This window comes from Jaculus jaculus, chromosome 1 (genome assembly GCF_020740685.1).
Source record: "Jaculus jaculus isolate mJacJac1 chromosome 1, mJacJac1.mat.Y.cur, whole genome shotgun sequence".
In the NCBI taxonomy this organism is placed as follows: Eukaryota; Metazoa; Chordata; class Mammalia; order Rodentia; family Dipodidae; genus Jaculus; species Jaculus jaculus.
The window spans coordinates 320,605,728-320,625,819 of NC_059102.1; the positions used below are offsets into that span (position 1 = coordinate 320,605,728).

The following is a 20,092-nucleotide window of genomic DNA, read 5'->3' on the forward strand; positions in this document are numbered from 1 at the left end:
TATTTCTTTAAAGTTGTTTTTAAAATATTTTTATTTATCTATTTGTGAGAGAGAAAGGGGAGGCATAGAGAGAATAAGGATGTGCCAAGGCTTCTTGTCATTGTAAACAAACTTAAGATGCATGTGCCATCTTATGCATCTAGCTTTAAGTGAGTACTGGGAAACTGAACTCAGGCTGGTAGGCTTTCCAAGCATGTGCCTTTAACTGCTAAGCCATCTCCATGAAGTTTATTTTTATTGCTTTGTAGCAGTGTAATATTCCTTACTGAAGCATTTTGTAAACAAAAAGTTGAGAAAGTGTGAGAGAAAGAACTCCAGACTAGGCAGAAATCAAAGTCTAGGCCTTGAGTCTATGTGGGGCCTGTCACAACCTCACTAGAAGGATATTGTGGCAATCTTATGATATTTTTGTGATAATAAGGTAAGATTATATACTTAGAATTGTTTAGAAACCAATGAAATATGAAGTATGACACAAAGAGGCAACATCTGTTATACAGGTATACACAAATATATAGCATGTCATAGCAGCAACAGCCACTGTGCATTTTCCTTGAATATAAAGCCTGTGTGCTCGAATTTGGAGACCTTTGAATTCCCTTTACTCACAGCTGAAGTGTCATAATGCTGCCCTATGTTAGCACTGCATTCCAACCGGACACATTTATGCTTAATTTTACTGGAGAGAAGTATTCTCCATTAACATATTCAATATTTATAGATATGGATTATGGCTTGAATAGAACATTCATCACTCAGTGACTATTACTGTTGACATCTTGTTTCTAGAATGCTTTTAAGCACACAATGGATGGAGTGCTTTTCAGTCAATTAGGTGAAGTTCCTGTATCTGTTGAAAGTTAAGATATGCTTATTGGGTTTTAATGATAAATCTGAGCAGTGACATTACAGAGCCTATTTAAATGAGAATGTACAGGAAGCTCTTCATCAGGAGAATCTGTGCATTACATGTACACTGTCTACTTTATAAATATACAGGTCTATTTACATGAACACTTAGGTAAAAGAATGGTGACCTGCACCATAGATTTAACACCTACTGTGAGTCATGCTAATAGTAAGTTTTTAAAGTTGTCCCTTTATATGCATACTCAGAGCCAGTATGTCACAAGTATGTGGATGTATTGAGAGTGAAACTTAGGCATTGTTGAGATGGGAACTATATCTGGGGATTTTTCATCATTATTTTAAAATATAGATGTCCAAACTATAATAAACCCTTCAAAGTTTGTACAGATTGTGAACATTTTTCTTCATAGCACAAGCTTTAGTACTTTCTTTTTTCCTAGTGCTCTTTCCATTATATGCACAGTAATATATATAATCATCCTTCAGTATCCATGGGATTAATTGGTTCCTTTCAGATACCAAAACCCATGGCTATTAAAGTTCTTTGTGTAAACAGGCATAATATTTGCAAATAGCCTATGCATAGTTTCTCATATATTTAAAATTACATCTAGATTATTTATGATACCTAATAAAATGTAAATGCATGTAAATAGCTTTATATTACACTACTTATACAATAATGACAAGAAAAACTGTCTGTACATCTTCAGTATAGACGCAAGTCATTTTTAAAATATTTTTAGTCTGCTTTGGTTGAATCCAAGGATATGGAAACTATAGATACAGAAAACTGAATATATTTCATTCGTAGTTTCTTATATTCTGGACCCATCTACTAATGTAAGGTGAATATAATGGCTTTCTACTCAGTACACTTCATTTAATTACAATTACGAAGAGGTAGGGATATAGCTCAATGGTATGACTCTTGACTGAAATGCATGAGATCCTGGAGTTTCCCAGCACTGTGAGAGGAAAAAAAACAACTTTAAAAAAAAGTTACTTTGACTTCCGGTTAAGATGGCGGCGTAGGTACCACGCCAAAGCAGCCTAGGGGGGAAAAAGACCAAAAAAACTCAGCAAAATACACACTTTTACTAAAAAGTGAGGTGTATAGGAAATTGAGGCGGCAGCGGAGAAGTAGAAGAGTTCCAGAGCATCCAGAGCTGCACATGCGGGAACAGCGGCTCCGGGGCGGCTCGGCCACCCGCCGCAGCCGCGGAGCGGCAGAAAGCCGCCGGACTCTCGGCTCGAGCCGCAGGACAAGCCAGGTGCGGGATTTTCCCCTCACACCGCGCTCTCCACAACTCGGGAAACGTGAGGGGAGAGCGGCAGCGAGCAACAGAGGGAAGAGCAGACCGCGAGGTAGAAGCACACGTGGAACAGCGATACAACCAGAGCAGCCGCGGCTCCCTCCCCTCCCCCACCACCTGAACCCAGCTCCAGCGAACACAGCAGCGGCCTGGGACCCGGCCACGCCAATTTGGGCTGACAGCAGGACCCAAGCAGGAGCAGAGTTCGGCAGCAACTTCAGCGGCTCCAGCACCGGTACCAGTGGCCCCAGCAGCAGCGGACCCAGGAGCGGCAGTGGCGGCAGATCCCGCAGCAGCGGCTTCGGGGTGAGCAGCGGTGGTGGACACGGCAGCGGCAGCTTCAGCAGCAGTGGTGGCTCCGGTGGTGGCAGCTACAACAGCAGGAGAGGCTGCAGCAGCGGCTCAGTTTGCCCCGTAGGAAAAGCAAGTGCCCAGCTCCAGAAATCAGAACAGCAGCCCGACGACCCAGGCAGCAACTTGACTGAGACCACAATCACCCAAGGTAACTGGGATTGCACCAGGGAAGGGTCTCACTTGGTCACAAGCTGACTTGGATACCTCAACAGACCAGAAATCTAAACCTCTTTGTTGATAGAGGATCTGGTCATTATAATAACTACTCTTGCATACATACTCGGGGCTGTTTTTGATTGAATGTGTACAGTGTTTAGTTAAATTTTAGAATCTACCTGTATTTTATTCCACTCAGCCTGCTTGAATACTCCTATAGCAGGGAAACTCAACCCCTAAGAACATCTTTGTAGATACTCTGAGAGTCTTAAGAGCCACACCTAATACCTTAAGGTCCTACCCTGAAAATATATTACATCAAATCAATTGATACAGCTAAGAATACACAGCTAGCTAGAAAATCCAAGCATTAACTTAATCCAAGATGCAAAAATATATTCATTATAACACAAGAAACACTAAAAAGCAAGACGATATAAATCCACCTAAAAGTATTAATGCATCAGAAATGTCCTCCAGTGAGAAAGAGTTAGAGGAAATGCCTGAGAAAGAGTTCAAAAGAATAATTATAAATATGTTCAAAGAGGTCAAAGAACACATGAAAACAATCAAAGAAGAAATCAAAGAGGAAATCAAAGAGGAAATCAAAGGAATCAAAGAAGAGGCAGGACACCAATTTAATGAAATAAAGAAGGCAATACAGGACATAAATAGGGAAATAGAAATAATAAAGAAAAACCAGTCAGAATTACTAGCAATGAAGAACACAGTTAATGAAATAAAAAACTCTGTAGAAAATCTCACCAGTAGGATGGATGAGGGAGAGGACAGAATATCTAAGCTAGAAGATCAGGTGGCAGACCTAATGCAGTCCAACAAAGAGAAAGATAAACTTATAGAAAAGTATGAGTGGGAATTTCAAGATATTCGGGACACTATGAAAAGATCCAATATAAGAATTCAGGGCATAGTAGAAGGAGAAGAACTCCACTCCAGAGGCATAGTAGGCATCTTCAACAAAATCATAGAGGAAAATTTTCCCCAAATTGGGAAAGAGGTGCCAATACAGATACAGGAAGCCTTTAGAACCCCAGCCAGACAAAACCCAGAAAGAAACTCTCCTCGCCACATTATAATCAAACTTCCAAACACACAAACCAAAGAAAAAATATTGAAAGCAGTTAGAGAGAAAAATCAAGTTACCTACAAAAGCAAGCCCATCAGGATTACAGCAGATTATTCAACACAAACTTTTAAAGCCAGAAGGGCTTGGAGTGATATATTCCAAGTTCTGAAAGATAACAACTGTCAACCAAGGTTACTTTATCCTGCAAAGTTATCCATCCAAATAGATGGAGAAATAAAGACATTCCATGACAAAAGCAGGTTAAAGGAGTATCTGAAGACAAAACCAGCTCTACAGAAAATACTTGATAGAATCCTCCATGCTGAACAAAAGGAAAAGCACACATATAAGGAACCTAGAAAAAACCAGCTATACTCAAATACCAGTTAACAGAAGAGAGCACAGGTAGAACAAGTAACACACACACACACACACACAAATGGCAAACATAAATACACACCTTTCAATAATATCTCTTAATATCAACGGTCTCAATGCCCCAACGAAAAGACATAGATTTGCAGACTGGGTTAAAAAGCAGGATCCTACAATTTGTTGTCTCCAAGAAACTCACCTTTCTACAAAGGATAGACATTATCTTAGGGTGAAAGGTTGGAAGACGGTGTTTCAAGCAAATGGGCCTAGAAAACAAGCAGGGGTTGCTATCCTATTATCAGACAGGGTAGACTTTAGTCCGACGTTAGTCAAAAAAGATAAGGAAGGTCACTTTATATTGATTAAGGGCACACTCCAACAGGAGGACATTACAATCCTAAACATATATGCACCTAACATGGGGGCTCCCAAATTCATCAAACAAACACTATTAGAACTAAGGTCACAGATAACACCAAACACAGTGGTGGTGGGTGACTTTAACACCCCACTCTCATCAATTGACAGGTCATCCAGGGAAAGAATAAACAGAGAGGCATCTGGACTAAATGAGGTCATAGAAGGAATGGACCTAACAGATATATACAGGACATTTCATCCAAAGGCTGCAGAATATACATTCTTTTCAGCAGCACATGGAACATTCTCTAAAATAGACCATATATTAGGACACAAAGTAAATCTTAACAAATTCAGGAAAATTGAAATAATTCCTTGCATTCTATCTGACCACAATGGAATTAAACTACAAATCAGTAGCAAGAAAGGCTATAGAGCATACACAAAATCATGGAAACTAAACAATACACTACTAAATGATGAGTGGGTCAATGAAGAAATCAAAAAGGAAATCAAAAAATTTATAGAGTCAAATGATAATGAGAACACAACATACCAAAATCTCTGGGACACAATGAAGGCAGTTCTAAGAGGTAAATTTATAGCCTTAAGTGCCTATATTAAGAAATTAGAAAGGTCGCAAGTAAACGACCTAATGCTTCGCCTTAAAGCCTTGGAAAAAGAAGAACAAGGCAAACCAAAAAGTAGTAGACATGAAGAAATAATAAAGATTAGGGCAGAAATTAATGAAATAGAAACAAAAAGAACAATCCAAAGAATTAATGAAACAAAGAGTTGGTTCTTTGAAAGGATAAACAAGATTGATAAACCCTTAGCAAATCTGACCAAAAGAAAGAGAGAAGAGACACAAATTAATAAAATCAGAGATGAACAAGGTAACATCACAACAGATTCCAGAGAAATTCAAAAAATCATAGGGACATGCTATAAAAGCATATACTCCACAAAGTATGAAAATCTGAAAGAAATGGATGATTTCCTTGATCTATATGACCTACCTAAATTAAATCAAAATGAGATTAATCACTTAAATAGACCTATAACAAACATGGAGATCCGAGCAGTTATCAATAATCTCCCAACTAAAAAAAGCCCAGGCCCGGATGGATTCACTGCTGAATTTTACCAGACTTTTAAGGAAGAGCTAACACCATTGCTTCTTAAGCTTTTCCAGGAAATAGAAAAAGAAGGAATTCTACCAAACTCCTTCTATGAGGCCAGCATCACCCTGATACCAAAACCAGGCAAAGATAGAACAAAAAAAGAAAATTACAGACCAATCTCCCTCATGAACATAGATGCAAAAATTCTCAACAAAATATTGGCAAACAGAATACAAGAGTATATCAAAAAGATCATTCACCCTGACCAAGTAGACTTTATCCCAGAGATGCAGGGATGGTTCAACATACGCAAATCTATAAATGTAATACATTACATAAATGGGTTGAAGGACAAAAATCACATGATCATCTCATTAGATGCAGAGAAAGCATTTGACAAAATCCAACATCCCTTCATGATAAAAGTCCTACAGAGACTGGGAATAGAAGGAACATATCTCAATATAATAAAGGCTATTTAGGACAAGCCTACAGCCAACATTTTACTAAATGGGGAAAAACTGGAAGCTTTTCCACTAAAATCAGGAACAAGACAAGGGTGTCCACTGTCTCCACTTCTATTTAATATAGTTTTGGAAGTCTTAGCCATAGCAATAAGGCAAGAGACACACATAAAAGGGATACAAATTGGAAAGGAAGAAATCAAGTTATCATTATTTGCAGATGACATGATTCTATACATAAAGGACCCTAAAGACTCTACTAGCAAGCTGTTAGAGCTGATCAAAACCTACAGCAATGTAGCAGGATACAAAATAAATACACAGAAATCAGTAGCCTTCGTATATGCTAACAACAAACACACAGAGGATGAAATCAGAGAATCACTCCCATTCACAATTGCATCAAAAAAAATAAAATACCTTGGAATAAACCTAACCAAGGAAGTAAAGAATCTATACAATGAGAACTTTAAAACACTCAAGCGAGAAATTGCAGAAGACACTAGAAAGTGGAGAAACATCCCTTGTTCCTGGCTTGGAAGAATCAATATCGTGAAAATGGCAATCTTACCTAAAGCAATCTACACATTTAATGCAATCCCTATCAAAATTCCAAAGGCTTTCTTCATGGAAATAGAAAAAACAATCCAAAAATTCATTTGGAATCACAAAAAACCTCGAATATCTAAAATAATACTGAGCAACAAAAAAGAGGCTGGTGGTATCACCATACCTGATTTTAACCTATACTACAGAGCCATAGTAACAAAAACAGCATGGTACTGGCACAAAAACAGACATGTAGATCAGTGGAACAGAATAGAGGACCCAGATGTAAGCCCAAGTAGCTATAGCCACCTGATATTCGATAAAAATGCCAAAAATACTCATTGGAGAAGAGACAGCCTCTTCAGCAAATGGTGTTTTGAAAACTGGATAAATATCTTCAGAAGGATGAAAATAGATTCTTCTCTCTCGCCATGCACAAGAATTAAGTCCAAATGGATTAAAGACCTTAACATCAGACGGGAAACTTTGAAACTGCTAGAGGAAAAAGTAGGGGAAACCCTTCAACATATTGGTCTTGGCAAAGACTTTCTGAATACAACCCCAATTGCTCAGGCAATAAAACCACAGATTAACCACTGGGACCTAATGAAATTACAAAGATTTTGCACTGCAAAGGACACAGTGAAAAAAGCAAAGAGGCAACCTACAGAATGGGAAAAAATCTTCGCCAGCTATATATCTGATAGAGGATTAATATCTAGGATATACAAAGAACTCAAAAAGTTAACCAATAAGGAATCAAACAAGCCAATCGAAAAATGGGCTAAGTAGCTAAATAGAGAGTTCTCAAAGGAAGAAATACGAATGGCATATAAGCACCTAAAAAAATGTTCTACGTCACTAGTCATCAGGGAAATGCAGATTAAAACTACATTGAGATTCCATCTCACTCCTGTCAGATTGGCCACCATCATGAAAACAAATGATCATAAATGTTGGCGGGGATGTGGAAAAAAAGGAACCCTTCTGCACTGCTGGTGGGAATGCAATCTGGTCCAGCCATTGTGGAAAACAGTGTGGAGGTTCCTAAAGCAGCTAGAGATTGATCTACCATATGACCCAGCTATAGCACTCCTAGGCATATATCCAAAGGACTCATCTCATTTCCTTAGAAGTACATGCTCAACCATGTTTATTGCTGCTCAATTTATAATAGCTGGGAAATGGAACCAGCCTAGATGTCCCTCAACAGATGAGTGGATAATGAAGATGTGGTACATTTATACAATGGAGTTCTACTCAGCGGTAAAGAAAAATGAAGTTATGAAATTTGCAGAAAAATGGATGGACCTGGAAAGTATTATACTAAGTGAGGTAACCCAGGCCCAGAAAGCCAAGCGCCACATGTTCTCTCTCATATGTGGATCCTAGCTACAGATGACTGGGCTTCTGTGTGAGAATGAAAATACTTAGTAGCAGAGGCCAGTAAGTTGAAAAGGAGACATAAAGGGTGGAGAAAGGAAGGGAGGAGGATACTTAATAGGTTGATATTGTATATATGTAATTACAATGATTGTAATGGGGAGGTAATATGATTGAGAATGGAATTTCAAACGGGAAAGTGTGGGGGTGGGGAGGGAGGGAATTACCATGGGATATATTTTATAATCATGGAAAATGTTAATAAAAATTTAAAAAAAAAAAGTTACTTTGATTTTTAATATCTTAAATAAACCAGAAGAGAAAGCTTTACAATCATTTTGCCATGATAACAGGTACATACAATTTCTGCTGGACTAAGAAACAAAGGGATTGAGAAACAGAAACTGCATCTCTTGTCAAGTCTTCCCCTTCATTTCACTGTTGACTTTCATTTCCCTTTTTCTGATTTCCTCTTCTTTAAAAAAAATCATGGTGTGACCTATGATGTTGCAAACTATTTTATGCATATACTGTGGTAGAGTAAGGCATGCATTCAAAGTTAGCTTCAGGAATGCTGAAGAGCTGGAGAGCGGTAGAAGTCGTTGTAATCTCTTCATGGGGATCCCCAGGGCAGTTGATTACTCAGCTTGTACGCCTCTTCAGATTACACTGTCTCAAATTACCCAAATACCCCTGTCAAGCAACAAAATTAGGGGGGAAAAGTCTCTAATATGTTTCACCTCATTAACGTGCACTTGACTTCCATGTCGTTGTCTAAAGAATGCCTTTTCTCCTGTGAGCTGATCAGTAGTCTCAGCTAGCCGTACTTGTCCCTGGTGTCTCAGCAGTGCTGAATGGGATGTCACATTGCTAGATAGTTCAAGTAGGCAGCCATTCCAGCCCAGTTACTTTACCCTGGCATTTTTCCATTTGCCACATGCTTTTTATAACTGTTTTCATGTGCCTGAGGAATTTATAGAGTAGAGAAATACTATTAGTTACACCATGATCTTTGCTATGTTTATATCATATCAGCACTACATTGAGTATGGAGAGGGTAACCAGCTGGTCCTCTGCTAAATCCAACATGCTTAATTTGTCTTTTCTATCTTAGAGTTCATCAGAATGTGAGAAAACTAATATGCCTACTGTGCACAACCTCGTTCCTATCATTAATGACCAGTCCCAGTATATTCATCACTTAGAAGCAGAAGTCAAGTTCTGCAAGGTAAGTTCTCATTAGGAATTTAAATTTTAAAAAAATCAAATGTATATCAATTATACCTTATATAAATGTTCTGATTATTGGTTTTCATGTTTATAGCAATTCATTGAAAATAGCCATTCTTATATCATTAAAAGACTGATGTCTTAAAAGAAGAGCTTGTGAGACTTGGAAATTATGTCCATGAACATGCCATTTCTCATTGCTGAATTTCCCAGTAAATGTATTTATTATTTATCATTTAGTAATGATTTCATAATAAGTTCCAAGTTTTGGAATTTTTCCTTTCTACTCCATTAACTTAGTCTAGCAACTGGCAAATGTTTGTGAATGCTGATCATATCCCCATACTTTCCAACTTGTTGATACAGTAGGGCAGCAATCAGGGCTTCTATGTTGACAGACTAGATCTGCTCCATTAGCAGTAGTAAGGCTCTTACCTTGACTTTGAATACTTGCAGAATTCTTGTAAAAAATGTTCAAGAAACTAAACTTGCTGGGCATGGTGGTGCACACCTTTAATCCCAGCACTTGGGAGGCAGAGATAGGAGTATCTCTGTGAGTTTGAGGCCATAGTGAGACTATATAATGAATTCAAGGTTAGCCTGGGCTAGAGCAAGACCCTACCTCAAACCGCACCCTCCCCCCCAAAAAAGAAAAAGAAACTAAATTCCTCACCTGTAGCATGTGACACTAGCAAGTTATATTGCTTGACCATACACAGAAGAGAAATGTCATTAAAACCTTCCCATTTTCCCGAAGTATGTTAGTATGCTAGCCCTCCCCCTCCCCCACCAGCCTCAGCCTCTTCCTGGTTGTAGGTTTTCTTGTTTTGTTTTGTTATTGGTACATAGGGTAGTATGATTATATAAAGTTCTTTTCTACTTTGCTTTTGTACCATGGATTGAATTGTGTGATATTTCTATGAGGATTAGCTATGTCTTTTGTATCACATACATAGTTTTTAACACCGTAGTTTTATGTTTGTTCTTGGAGGACAATCCATGTTAAGATCAGGAACTCCCTTGTAAAATCAAGATAATAAAATACCTAAAGGCTCATTAGGTTACATACTAGCTAGCCTTGCACCTTAGGAGACTGCCCAATTATATCAATTAATTTTCACATGTGGAACAAACTTTGTATGCCTAGAAGAAATCTACATGATTCTAGAGTACAGTTCTTATCTGCATTACTGGATTCTATCTGGTTGATAATGTTTGATAAGGATTTTTATTTCTTTGTTAATGACAGATACTGGACTCATGTTTTACCTGTGTTAAGAGTTAGGTTAATGCTGGCCTCATTGAATGGATATTGTCTCTGACATTTTGTGATGGAATAATGGTAGAGGATGGGTATCATAACATTCATAAATTTTGTTAGCGTTCACTGGTGAACCTTTCTGGGCCTGGCTCTTTCTGTTTCATGAGGTTTCTAATTATTGAGTCAATTTATCCAATCGATGTAGAGGCCTTATAAAGTGATATGTTCTTCCTCCTGTGAATTCTGATAGATAGTATCTTTTAAGAAATTGGTTATTTTGGGCTGGAGATAGTTTGGGTGGCTAAAGGCTCTTACTTGCAAAGTTATTTGCAGTGGCAGGAGACCCCGGTGGGCCCTTTCTCTGTCTCTCTTTCTTTTTCACTCCTCTCTTTCGCTGCTTGAAAATAAATAAATCCATGGGATTTTTTTTATAATCATGGAAAATGCTAAGAAAAGTTTAAAAAAGTTAAAAAAGTTAAAAAAGAAAATAAATAAATAAAAATACTTACAGAAAAGAAATTGGTTGTTTTTATCTAGGTTAATAAATTTATGAGCATAAAGTTGGTCCCAGTTTTTTTTTCTTTATCTGTCCTTTCAGTATTCCTGGGTCAGTAATGATGAATGCTATTCATTCTGATTGTAAATATCTACTGTAGTCTTGTTTGTTTGTGTCTTCCCTCCTATTCTTTTTTTCCTTGGTAAAGTTGGCTAGAGGTATTTTGTTTTATTGAACTTTTTAAAGTCCCAGCTTTGGGTTTCACTTTTATCTATGGATTTCTTCTCTATTTGAAAAAAAAATGTATTCATTTTTATTTATTTATTTGAGAGTGACAGAGAGAGAAAGAGAGAGAGAGAATATGGGTACGCCAGGGCCTCCAGCCACTGCAAACAAACTGCAGACGCATGCGCCCCCTTGTGCATCTGGCTAACATGGGTCCTGGAGAATCGAGCCTTGAACCAGGGTCCTTAGGCTTCACAGGCAAGCGCTTAACCGCTAAGCCATCTCTCCAGCCCGATTTCTTCTCTATTTGAATTATAGCTTTCTATTCTGCTTACTCTGAAATTAACTTTTTCTTTTTCTAGTTTCTGAGGTAGAAACTTAGACTACTGGTTGGAAATCTTTCTTCATTTAAATATTTTCGCACTGCTTTTTGATGCATTCTACAGATTTTGATAAATTGTAGTTTTATTTTTATTTAAACAAAGCATTTTTAAGTTTCTCATAAAACTTGTTTTTGGGGGCCAGAAATATGGCTCAGCAGTTATAGACGCTTGTTTCAAAGCCCAGTGGATTCGATTTCCCAGTACCATGTAAAGCCAGATGCACAAAGTGGTGCATGCATCTGGAATTCATAGTAGCAGGAGTCTCTGGTGTACCTATACTCTCTGTGTTCATATCTCTCTCAAATAAAGAAATATTTTACAATTTTTTTAAAAAAATTATTCATTTTCCTTCTTTTCTTTCTTAAAAGATTTTATTTATTTGCCAGAGAAGAGAGAGAATGGGTGCACCAGGGCCTCCAGCCACTGCAAAGGAACTCCAGACACATGTGCCCCCTTGTGCATGTGGCTAACATGGGTCCTGGGGAATCAAACCTGGGTCCTTTGGCTTTGTAGGCAAACACCTTAACCATAAGCCATCCCTCCAACCCTATTTTAAAAATTTTAAGGTCTTTTTCTTTGACCCATGTGTTACTTATAGAAATGTCATTTAATGTCGTAAGGATTTGGGAAAAATTCCAAATACCTTTCTCTTAGTTTTTTTCCATTGTCTGAAAGTGTACTTTGTATGGTTTTTGTTATTTAAACTGTGCTAAAGTAGCAACCTAGTGTGGTGGCTCATAGTTTCAATCCCAGTGCTAGGAAGGCTGAGGCAGGAAGAGTGTCATGATTCTCAAGCTATCCTGGGCTACAGGATGAGTTCCAGGCCTGCCTGGGGCTAGAGTGAGACTCTACCTTGGAAACATTGTGTTAAGGTGAATAGAATATGGTCTATCTCAGTGAATGTTCTGTGTGAGCTGAGAATGTCTAGTCTGCTGTTAGAAAGCATAGTATATCTAGTTGACTTTTGATGCTGTTAAGTTCTATGACATTCTGTCTGATTTCCTGCCTGCTGTGTGCTTTTTTTTTTTTTTTTTTTTTTTTTTTTTGGCACAAAGTGTTGAAGGCTTCAGCTATGGACACAGTTCCTAAGAACAGTTCTTCAACTCCCCTAATTATTCTTGGACATGTTCATGTTCATCTGTTGATGAACCAATCAGAAGAATCTTTCTGTTCTGTGTTTCTGATTTCTTTCTAACTCTTTTTTTGAGTTTCATCTCTTTGCTTATATTATGCATCTGTTCTTGCATATAGTCCAGTTTTCCCATTGAGTGTCTTAGTATAGTAACCACAGTTGTTTTAAATTCCTGGCCTGGTTATTCCAGCATCTCTACTGCAACAGAGACAATTTCATATGCTTACTCAGTCATTTCTGTATAAATCCTTTGTATGCATTGTAATTTTTTGTTGTTGAAAGCTGAAAACCATGTTCTAGCTAATAGTAATTAAGTAGGTATCTAGATGTAAGATGTTATGTTTAAATGACTAGAAACTATTTTGGTTGTTTTTACCATAAATGTCAGAGACTAAAATTGGTTTCAGTATCCTAGACTTGTCTCCTCTCTTGTCTTTGTGTTTCTCTAGAAAATTCTTAAATGCTGTTATTTCAGCCCCATTTCTCCATTAATATATAATAGCCCTATTGGTATGCAGTAAGATGTGGGTGTAGAGAAGGTTTTCTGTCATCCTGTGATTAGGTTTTAGTCTTTTAGCAGCCCATGCCCTGTGTGTTGCCTTTACAAATGGATCTCATTTTACATTAGACAGGGGGCTAGGAGAAGACTGAGATCATATATTTACCATCCCCCACACCAGTTAGATTTTAGTAAAACCACTTGCTCCAGGCTATTGTAAAATACTTTCCCTTGAGGCGGGCTTTGTTACAGAGAACACAAGGTCCTTCAAAATGTGTGTTTTCCTTTGCCTGGCATTTGAGGATTTTTCTGTAGCCTTTAATGTGAGCACCTAGTAATCTTAGACATAAAACTCACAGGAGTGGGAGATCTCTTAAACAGGATCTCCTTGGAATTTTTAACTCCCTCGAGGCTGTTTACACTGAGTTTTGAGCAATTAACTCACCAATTATAATTTAGATTTTCCTCCCTACACACTGGCTTCTGTAGAGATTTCTCCTGTGCTGTTTCTGTTATAATACTTTATTATTCTAAGTATTCTAAGTCTGTCTCCACTTTGGGGGGAGTGGCTTCTCCAGGGACTTGAGCTGTCAGAGGACTTGCTCTTTAGATTGTTTGCCATGTTTCTTATGATGAAAACTGGATCCATACCTTCCCAGACTTAAAATTCTAAGCCTCAAACTTTTTCTCCCATTACAACTGTGCACCCCCCGCAAACAAAGTAGTTAAATTTGCACACTATACAATAGTTTTTTAAATAATAGTAGTATAATATAATTAGTATTTTTATTATATTAGAATAGTGTTAGGTTAAGTATTGATGTTTTTGACATTTTTCTTTAGAGAGTGAGGTGCCACTAAGAAGCTACTCTTTTTTAAAAAATATGTTATTTACTTATTTATTTGTGTGTAAGGAAAGAGAAAGAAAGAAAGAAAGAATGCCAGTGCCTCTTGCTGCTGCAAAGGAATGCTAGATGCATGTGCTAGTTTGCATATCTAGCTTTACATGGGTACTGGGAAATCAAACCTGGGCTGTCAGGCTTTACAAACAAGTGCCTTTAACTGCTGAACCATCTCTATGCAAACCTATGTAAACTGGAATGGGCTTTGGATCCAAAAGAATGTGAGAAGGGGTTAAAAAAAAAAGTACGCTTCCAAAGAGATTAAAAAGCAAGAACAGTAATAATAAGATGTCCGTTGGGAGAGAGATAATCTCATGGTGCAAAGATCCGGGCATGGAGTTGTGTGCACCTCAAGGGCCAGGAAGGAGAAGCCTTCTGCATGAGTCCAAATAAGATATAGTTTAGCGTCTGAGCTCAGGAAGATATAAGTAGGCCTTCACCAGGTATCCCAGCCAATGTGCCTGGGCTCAGAGGAGGATCCCACACACACTTAGGCAGGGTGCACATTTGAGAGGGATCTGAGTGGGTAAGTTGAGTCCTGTAACTAAAGCAGAGGGTGAGCTGAATTATGGAGGGCCTGTGAGATAATAGGTGTGCCAAGAGTGTGACATAAGATCCCTCTCTCTAGGGCTGTCTTGGTGTGGCTAACCTGGTCTCTCATATAACCAAAGAATACTCAGAACTTTCCACCAAATACTTTTACTCACAGTTCTCCAGTTTATAAATACTTACTGTGTCTTTATCTCAGAGTATCTGTCCACTAATCACAAATTGTTAACATTTGATCATTAAATATAACTTACCTTATTTTTCTTTTTTAAAGAAATAGTTTTTAATTTATTTTAATTTTTATCTATTTGAGAGTAACAGACACATAGAGAAAGAGGCAGATAGAGAGAGAGAGAGAGAGAGGGAGAGAATGGGCACGCCAGGGCCTCCAGCCACTGCAAATGAACTCCAGATGTGTGCGACCCCTTGTGCACCTGGCTAACGTGGGTCCTGGGTAATTGAGCCTCAAACTGGGGTCCTTAGGCTTCACAGGCAAGCGCTTAACCACTAAGCCATCTCTCCAGCCGGACTTATCTTATTTTTGAACAATCATTTTAATGAAATACTATAGATAACTAGGTTAATTAAGGCTTTTCTATGAACCTTGATCTCTTGAAGAAACAAATTGTCAGAGACTATATATTTTTGTAATGTGGCCATGAGCAGGGCTTTGCTACCCACACCCAGTCTTTGTTTCCTAATGTTTGGGTTGCCTTTCTATCTAGATATAAGTATATTATTTCCAGAAGTTAATAAAGAGCATAAGTCTTTCATAATTTATGTCATGCTAGATTCTGTAGTAATCCATAGGTAAAGGTATTTTTGGAACCACTTAACGTATTGATTTTGCTTTCCTATAGGAGGAACTATCTGGAATGAAACATAGGGTACAAGTCGTCGTACTTGAAAATGAAAGACTCCAGCAAGAGCTGAAATCTCAAAAACAGGAGGAGACCCTGAGGGAGCAAACACTTCTAGATGTGTCTGTGAGCACTGTTTACATCCATAAAGCCTGTGCATTGTGAATGTTTCTTCCTACCCTTTCCCCCAGTCTTCTTTCTGTATCCACTGGAGTCTCTCCTTGAAGTCTGACCAAAGTGCTGTGATTGTGTTTGCATGGCACCTGAGATCGCCTCTGGTGGAGTGAATCCACAAGTGACATGATGAGTGACGGCTGGTAGTTACTCCAGTTTCCTCTGTGAGCATGCCATTTTTGCCTTTTCCATATGGAGAGAGGGACTCTGTAAGCAAGAAATGTACTCTATAGCAAGACTGTGCTAAATCTAGAAACTAAATTCAGAAACTTAAGCTGCTGTTGAATTTCTCAAATTTTTCTTGAGCTCTAGGACCCTAAGTCTGAGGAACAGCATGGCATAGCAGAAAGAAATTTGGTCTAAAAGTCCAAGAATTAACATTTCAGTTGGGAAATTGTCCCTGAGAAGCCAGTGGTTAACACATTGTTAAGTATATTTTATTTAATAGAGAGAGAAAGAGGTGGGGAGAAAGAGAGAGAATGGGCATGCCACAGCCTCTAGCCACTGCATATCACCTTGTGCAGCTGGCTTTATGTAGGTGCTGGGGAACTGAACCCTGGTCCTTGGGCTTTTCAGGCAAGTGCCTTACCTGCTATGCTGTCTTTCCAGCCCGAACATGTATTTTATTAGAGCTTTGCATGGGTTAGCCTCATAAGTAATTCCTTTATTGGTAAATAAAGCAGGGTTCTGTCTCCCAAGTGTCTGATTCAGCTGGTCTTGTTGGGTCCTAGGAATATAAACCTCAACTTGCCTGAGTGATTCTACTATCAGTGGACCACAGTTTGAAGAATACTGGATCAGATTGTCTCTAATTCTGTGACACAAAATTCTTGTGACTATATTTACATCACGTTTAAATTTAATATCCTCTTATGACAAACCAGAAAGCTCTTGGGGTAGATGTGTTTTCCGTTCTTTCACCACAGGACACAGTTGACTCAGCTTCTTCGCCCTGACACTCACTAGCCGGTCTTAAGTGGGCAGTTTGATGCTGGGTGCAGCTTTTGCGCATGGACATTAGTGGTTTTTGATTTGTCATTAGTAAGGAAAATACATGAGGTTTTGGATTTTTTTTTTTCTCTTTCTGAGGTAGGGTCTCACTCTGGCTCAGGCTGACCTGGAATTCACTATGTAGTCTCAGGGTGGCCTCGAACTCTAGGCGATCCTCCTACCTCTGCCTTCCAAGTGCTGGGATTAAGGGCGTGTGCCACCACGCCCGGCTGAGGTTTTGGATATTTAACCTAAGTATCCTCTGATTTTGTTTTTTTAAATATTTCCCCCAAATATTTCATTTCTAATCTTTTAGTTGTATGCATAACAATGTGCTGTTTAGAAGCATCTGATTATATTAACTCTGAAAAATACAGACAGCTGATTACTATTTCTATTTATTTCTCTGTATTTTCAATTATATTTGTGATCAGTTATTTATCTCTCAAAATATAATAGTTTTTGAGATTTATATAATTTTTAATATTAGTGATTAAAAGTTTTATCTTACTAGTTTATTTTTTTAATTTTATTGTCAATTTGAAAATGAGAGGTAGCTCCTTTGAAAAAAAATTACTCTTGCACTTTCTTTGTAAATATGTAGCCACTTAGCAGTGACACAATTACTCATAGTCTTCAATATTTATACAAAGGCAAAGAAGTGGGAGGAAGGGAAGTGAAGTGAGAGAGGAAACCAGGCAGACAAGTGAGTCAGAAGGCCAGGGGAGGGAGTGAAGCAAAAGGGAAAGGAAGTGATGGCAGCAGCACATATGCCTGAGCAGAGGGAGTGTGCAGAGATCACAGCACTGATAGCATAGGATGGGAACCGAGAGGGCTTGTTACTGACTTTCCAGTTACCTGAGATAAAATGTAATGCAGATGGTGAAGTGGTTGTTGCAGGTATGTGAGCTGGCCATGTTCATCTCTGTGTTATTTGTTGTGACAGGATTATCAACTCCACATTTTGTTTGGGTCCATAAGGTAGAGCAATGCATCAGTGTTTACTTGGTGCTATATTGGAATCAGTATGAACACAACTTAGAATATCTTAGATGTAGGAAGATAGCATCTCAATTAAAATGTGCTTGCTAGGTTTTACCAATGGTATTGGCTAAGTTGAACTAGATTTTCTAGCCTTTCAAAATGTCGTTTTTGAAAAATAATTAAATAGTAGCAACTACCATTTACCATGATTACATGGTTATAATGTGTCAGGCACTATATCAAACCCATTATTTACATTGCACTATTTAAGTTCACAATAGACACACAAGGCAGGTGTCATTGTTTGTATTTTTCAAAGTAGAAAATTACAGTACACAGTGGTTAAGTAACCTAGGAGACTGGTCTAAAATGGCAAAAAGCAAGAACAAAAAACTAGGATTCCTTGACTCCTTTAATTCATTTGCCTATCCTTAAATTATGCTGCCTTTTTGCATAAATTATGAATAGTTGCTGATATTGAACCAACCATTCTTGCAGAGACAAGACCTTTGTCACCAGCAAAGAGATGCTGCTTTTCTGTGTCCTTCATGGTTGTCTCTGGACTTACTGACTAGCAAACAGGACTCTTAACTTTTAGTTTGGCTAATACCCTGGATATCAATGGTATTTCTTTAAATATTTATTTATTTATTTATTTGAGGTGGGGGAGGGATGGGCACACAAGGGTCTCCAGCCACTGCAATGAGCTCCAGGGCTTACGTGGGTACTGGGGAATCAAACCTGGGTCCTTAGGTTTTGCCAGCAAATGCCTTAACTGCTAAGCCTTCTGTCCAACCCTCGATGGTATTCTTAAAACTAAGACTATTCAAAGTATTTTCCATTTTTGTCTTTGTTTTTTTCATTTTTATTATTATTTTTTATTTTTTTAAGTGAGAAAGAAAATGGGTATGCCAGGGCCTCCCACTGCAATTGAATTCCAGATGCTTGTGCCACCTACTGGGCACATTTGACCATGTGCTTGCCTTACCTTTGTGCCTGTGGCTTACATTAGATCTGGAGAGTGGAGCATAGGTCCTTAGGCTTTGCAGGCAAGCACCTTAACCGCTAAGCCAACTAGTCCAACTGAATCTTTGAGCTCCATGTTCTCTGAGAGATCTTGTCTCAAACAATGAGGCAGAATGATTGAGAAAGATACCCAATGTTGACCTCTTGTCTCCACATATACAGGCATGTACATGGCTCCTGTGGACACATGCAAACATGTACACATATGTACTATCTACATACATACCAACATTTTTCTCTTCAGTTAAATTTGTTATAATATTGGGTAGGAGAGAGAGAGTTTAATGGATAAAGCAATTACTATGAGTTACTGGAATTTGAATAGCCAGTACTCAGGTAAAAGCTGGATGCGGTAGGCCTAGTGATGTAATAACAAGGTGGCTGTAGGATTAAGGGAGGTAAAGATGGGAGAATCTCTCAGGCCATCTAGCATGTAGCCTGGCAAATGAAATGCTGAGCAATGAGGGACCTTTCCTCAAATAGGGTGAAAGCAAGGACTAGCGCGTCTGCTTGTCCTCTGACCTCCACATGCATGCTGTGGCACACATGTACCCATACTCACACTCATGAACATGCGCGCGCGCACACACACACACACACACATCATACATAGTGAAAGAATTATACGGCATGAGTATACACATATTGGTATGAGTTTGGGCACACACGTGTATGCAGGTGCATGTGCGTTAGTTTTTGTGTACATACTTCAGGTTTGCCATCCACCTTGTTTTGAGATAGGGTCTTTGGTGGCCTGGAGCTTATCGGTTAGGCTTGAGTAGTTGGCCAGCAAATTTCAGGGATCCTCCTGTACTCACCTTCCTGGTGCTGTGGTTCCAGGCATGTGCCTCCATGCCCAGCGTGTACATGGTTTCAGACTCTGGTCTTCATCCTTGCTAGCCAAACAGTTCGTTGACTGTAGTATCTCCCTAAGTTTCTGTGCCATTCATGTCTATATTTGCCCTCATACCCTCTATTACCAGCACTCCCACAATTAAGAAATGAAATGTTTTCGATGAGATTTAGGAATTTAATATATATGGGCTATTTTAAATCTTGGTTGAATATCATTCAAGGATTGGAAAAGCTATCTGTGAGAGAAAATGTCTCCATTAGACCAACTTAAATGATACAAATCAACGATCTGAGGTCTATAGGCCTCCTTCAATTTCTCCATGGGCAATTAGTGCTTCCCTCCTTCATTGATTTCAAAAGCAAATTTGAATGCAGTCAAATTTGAATGAGATTTAGCTCTACTTGCAGAATCAAGGGCAAGCTCACTGACACAGCATGCTATGTTACTTTCAAGACCCTCACCTGAGTCTCTGGCTTTATTTTCAAAC

General features: G+C 38.5%; 1 protein-coding gene across 7 annotated transcripts in view; it reads left to right on the forward strand.

The window, feature by feature from the left end:
• Positions 1–20,092, forward strand: part of Sdccag8 (SHH signaling and ciliogenesis regulator SDCCAG8) — a 223,535-nt gene that overhangs the window by 13,409 nt on the left and 190,034 nt on the right. For all 7 annotated transcript variants that reach the window (XM_045151003.1, XM_045151019.1, XR_006637261.1 and 4 more), the window contains 2 exons: positions 9,153–9,266; positions 15,576–15,701. In XM_045151003.1, the coding sequence (XP_045006938.1) occupies positions 9,153–9,266; positions 15,576–15,701 (240 nt within the window). The remainder of the gene's footprint in view (positions 1–9,152; positions 9,267–15,575; positions 15,702–20,092) is intronic.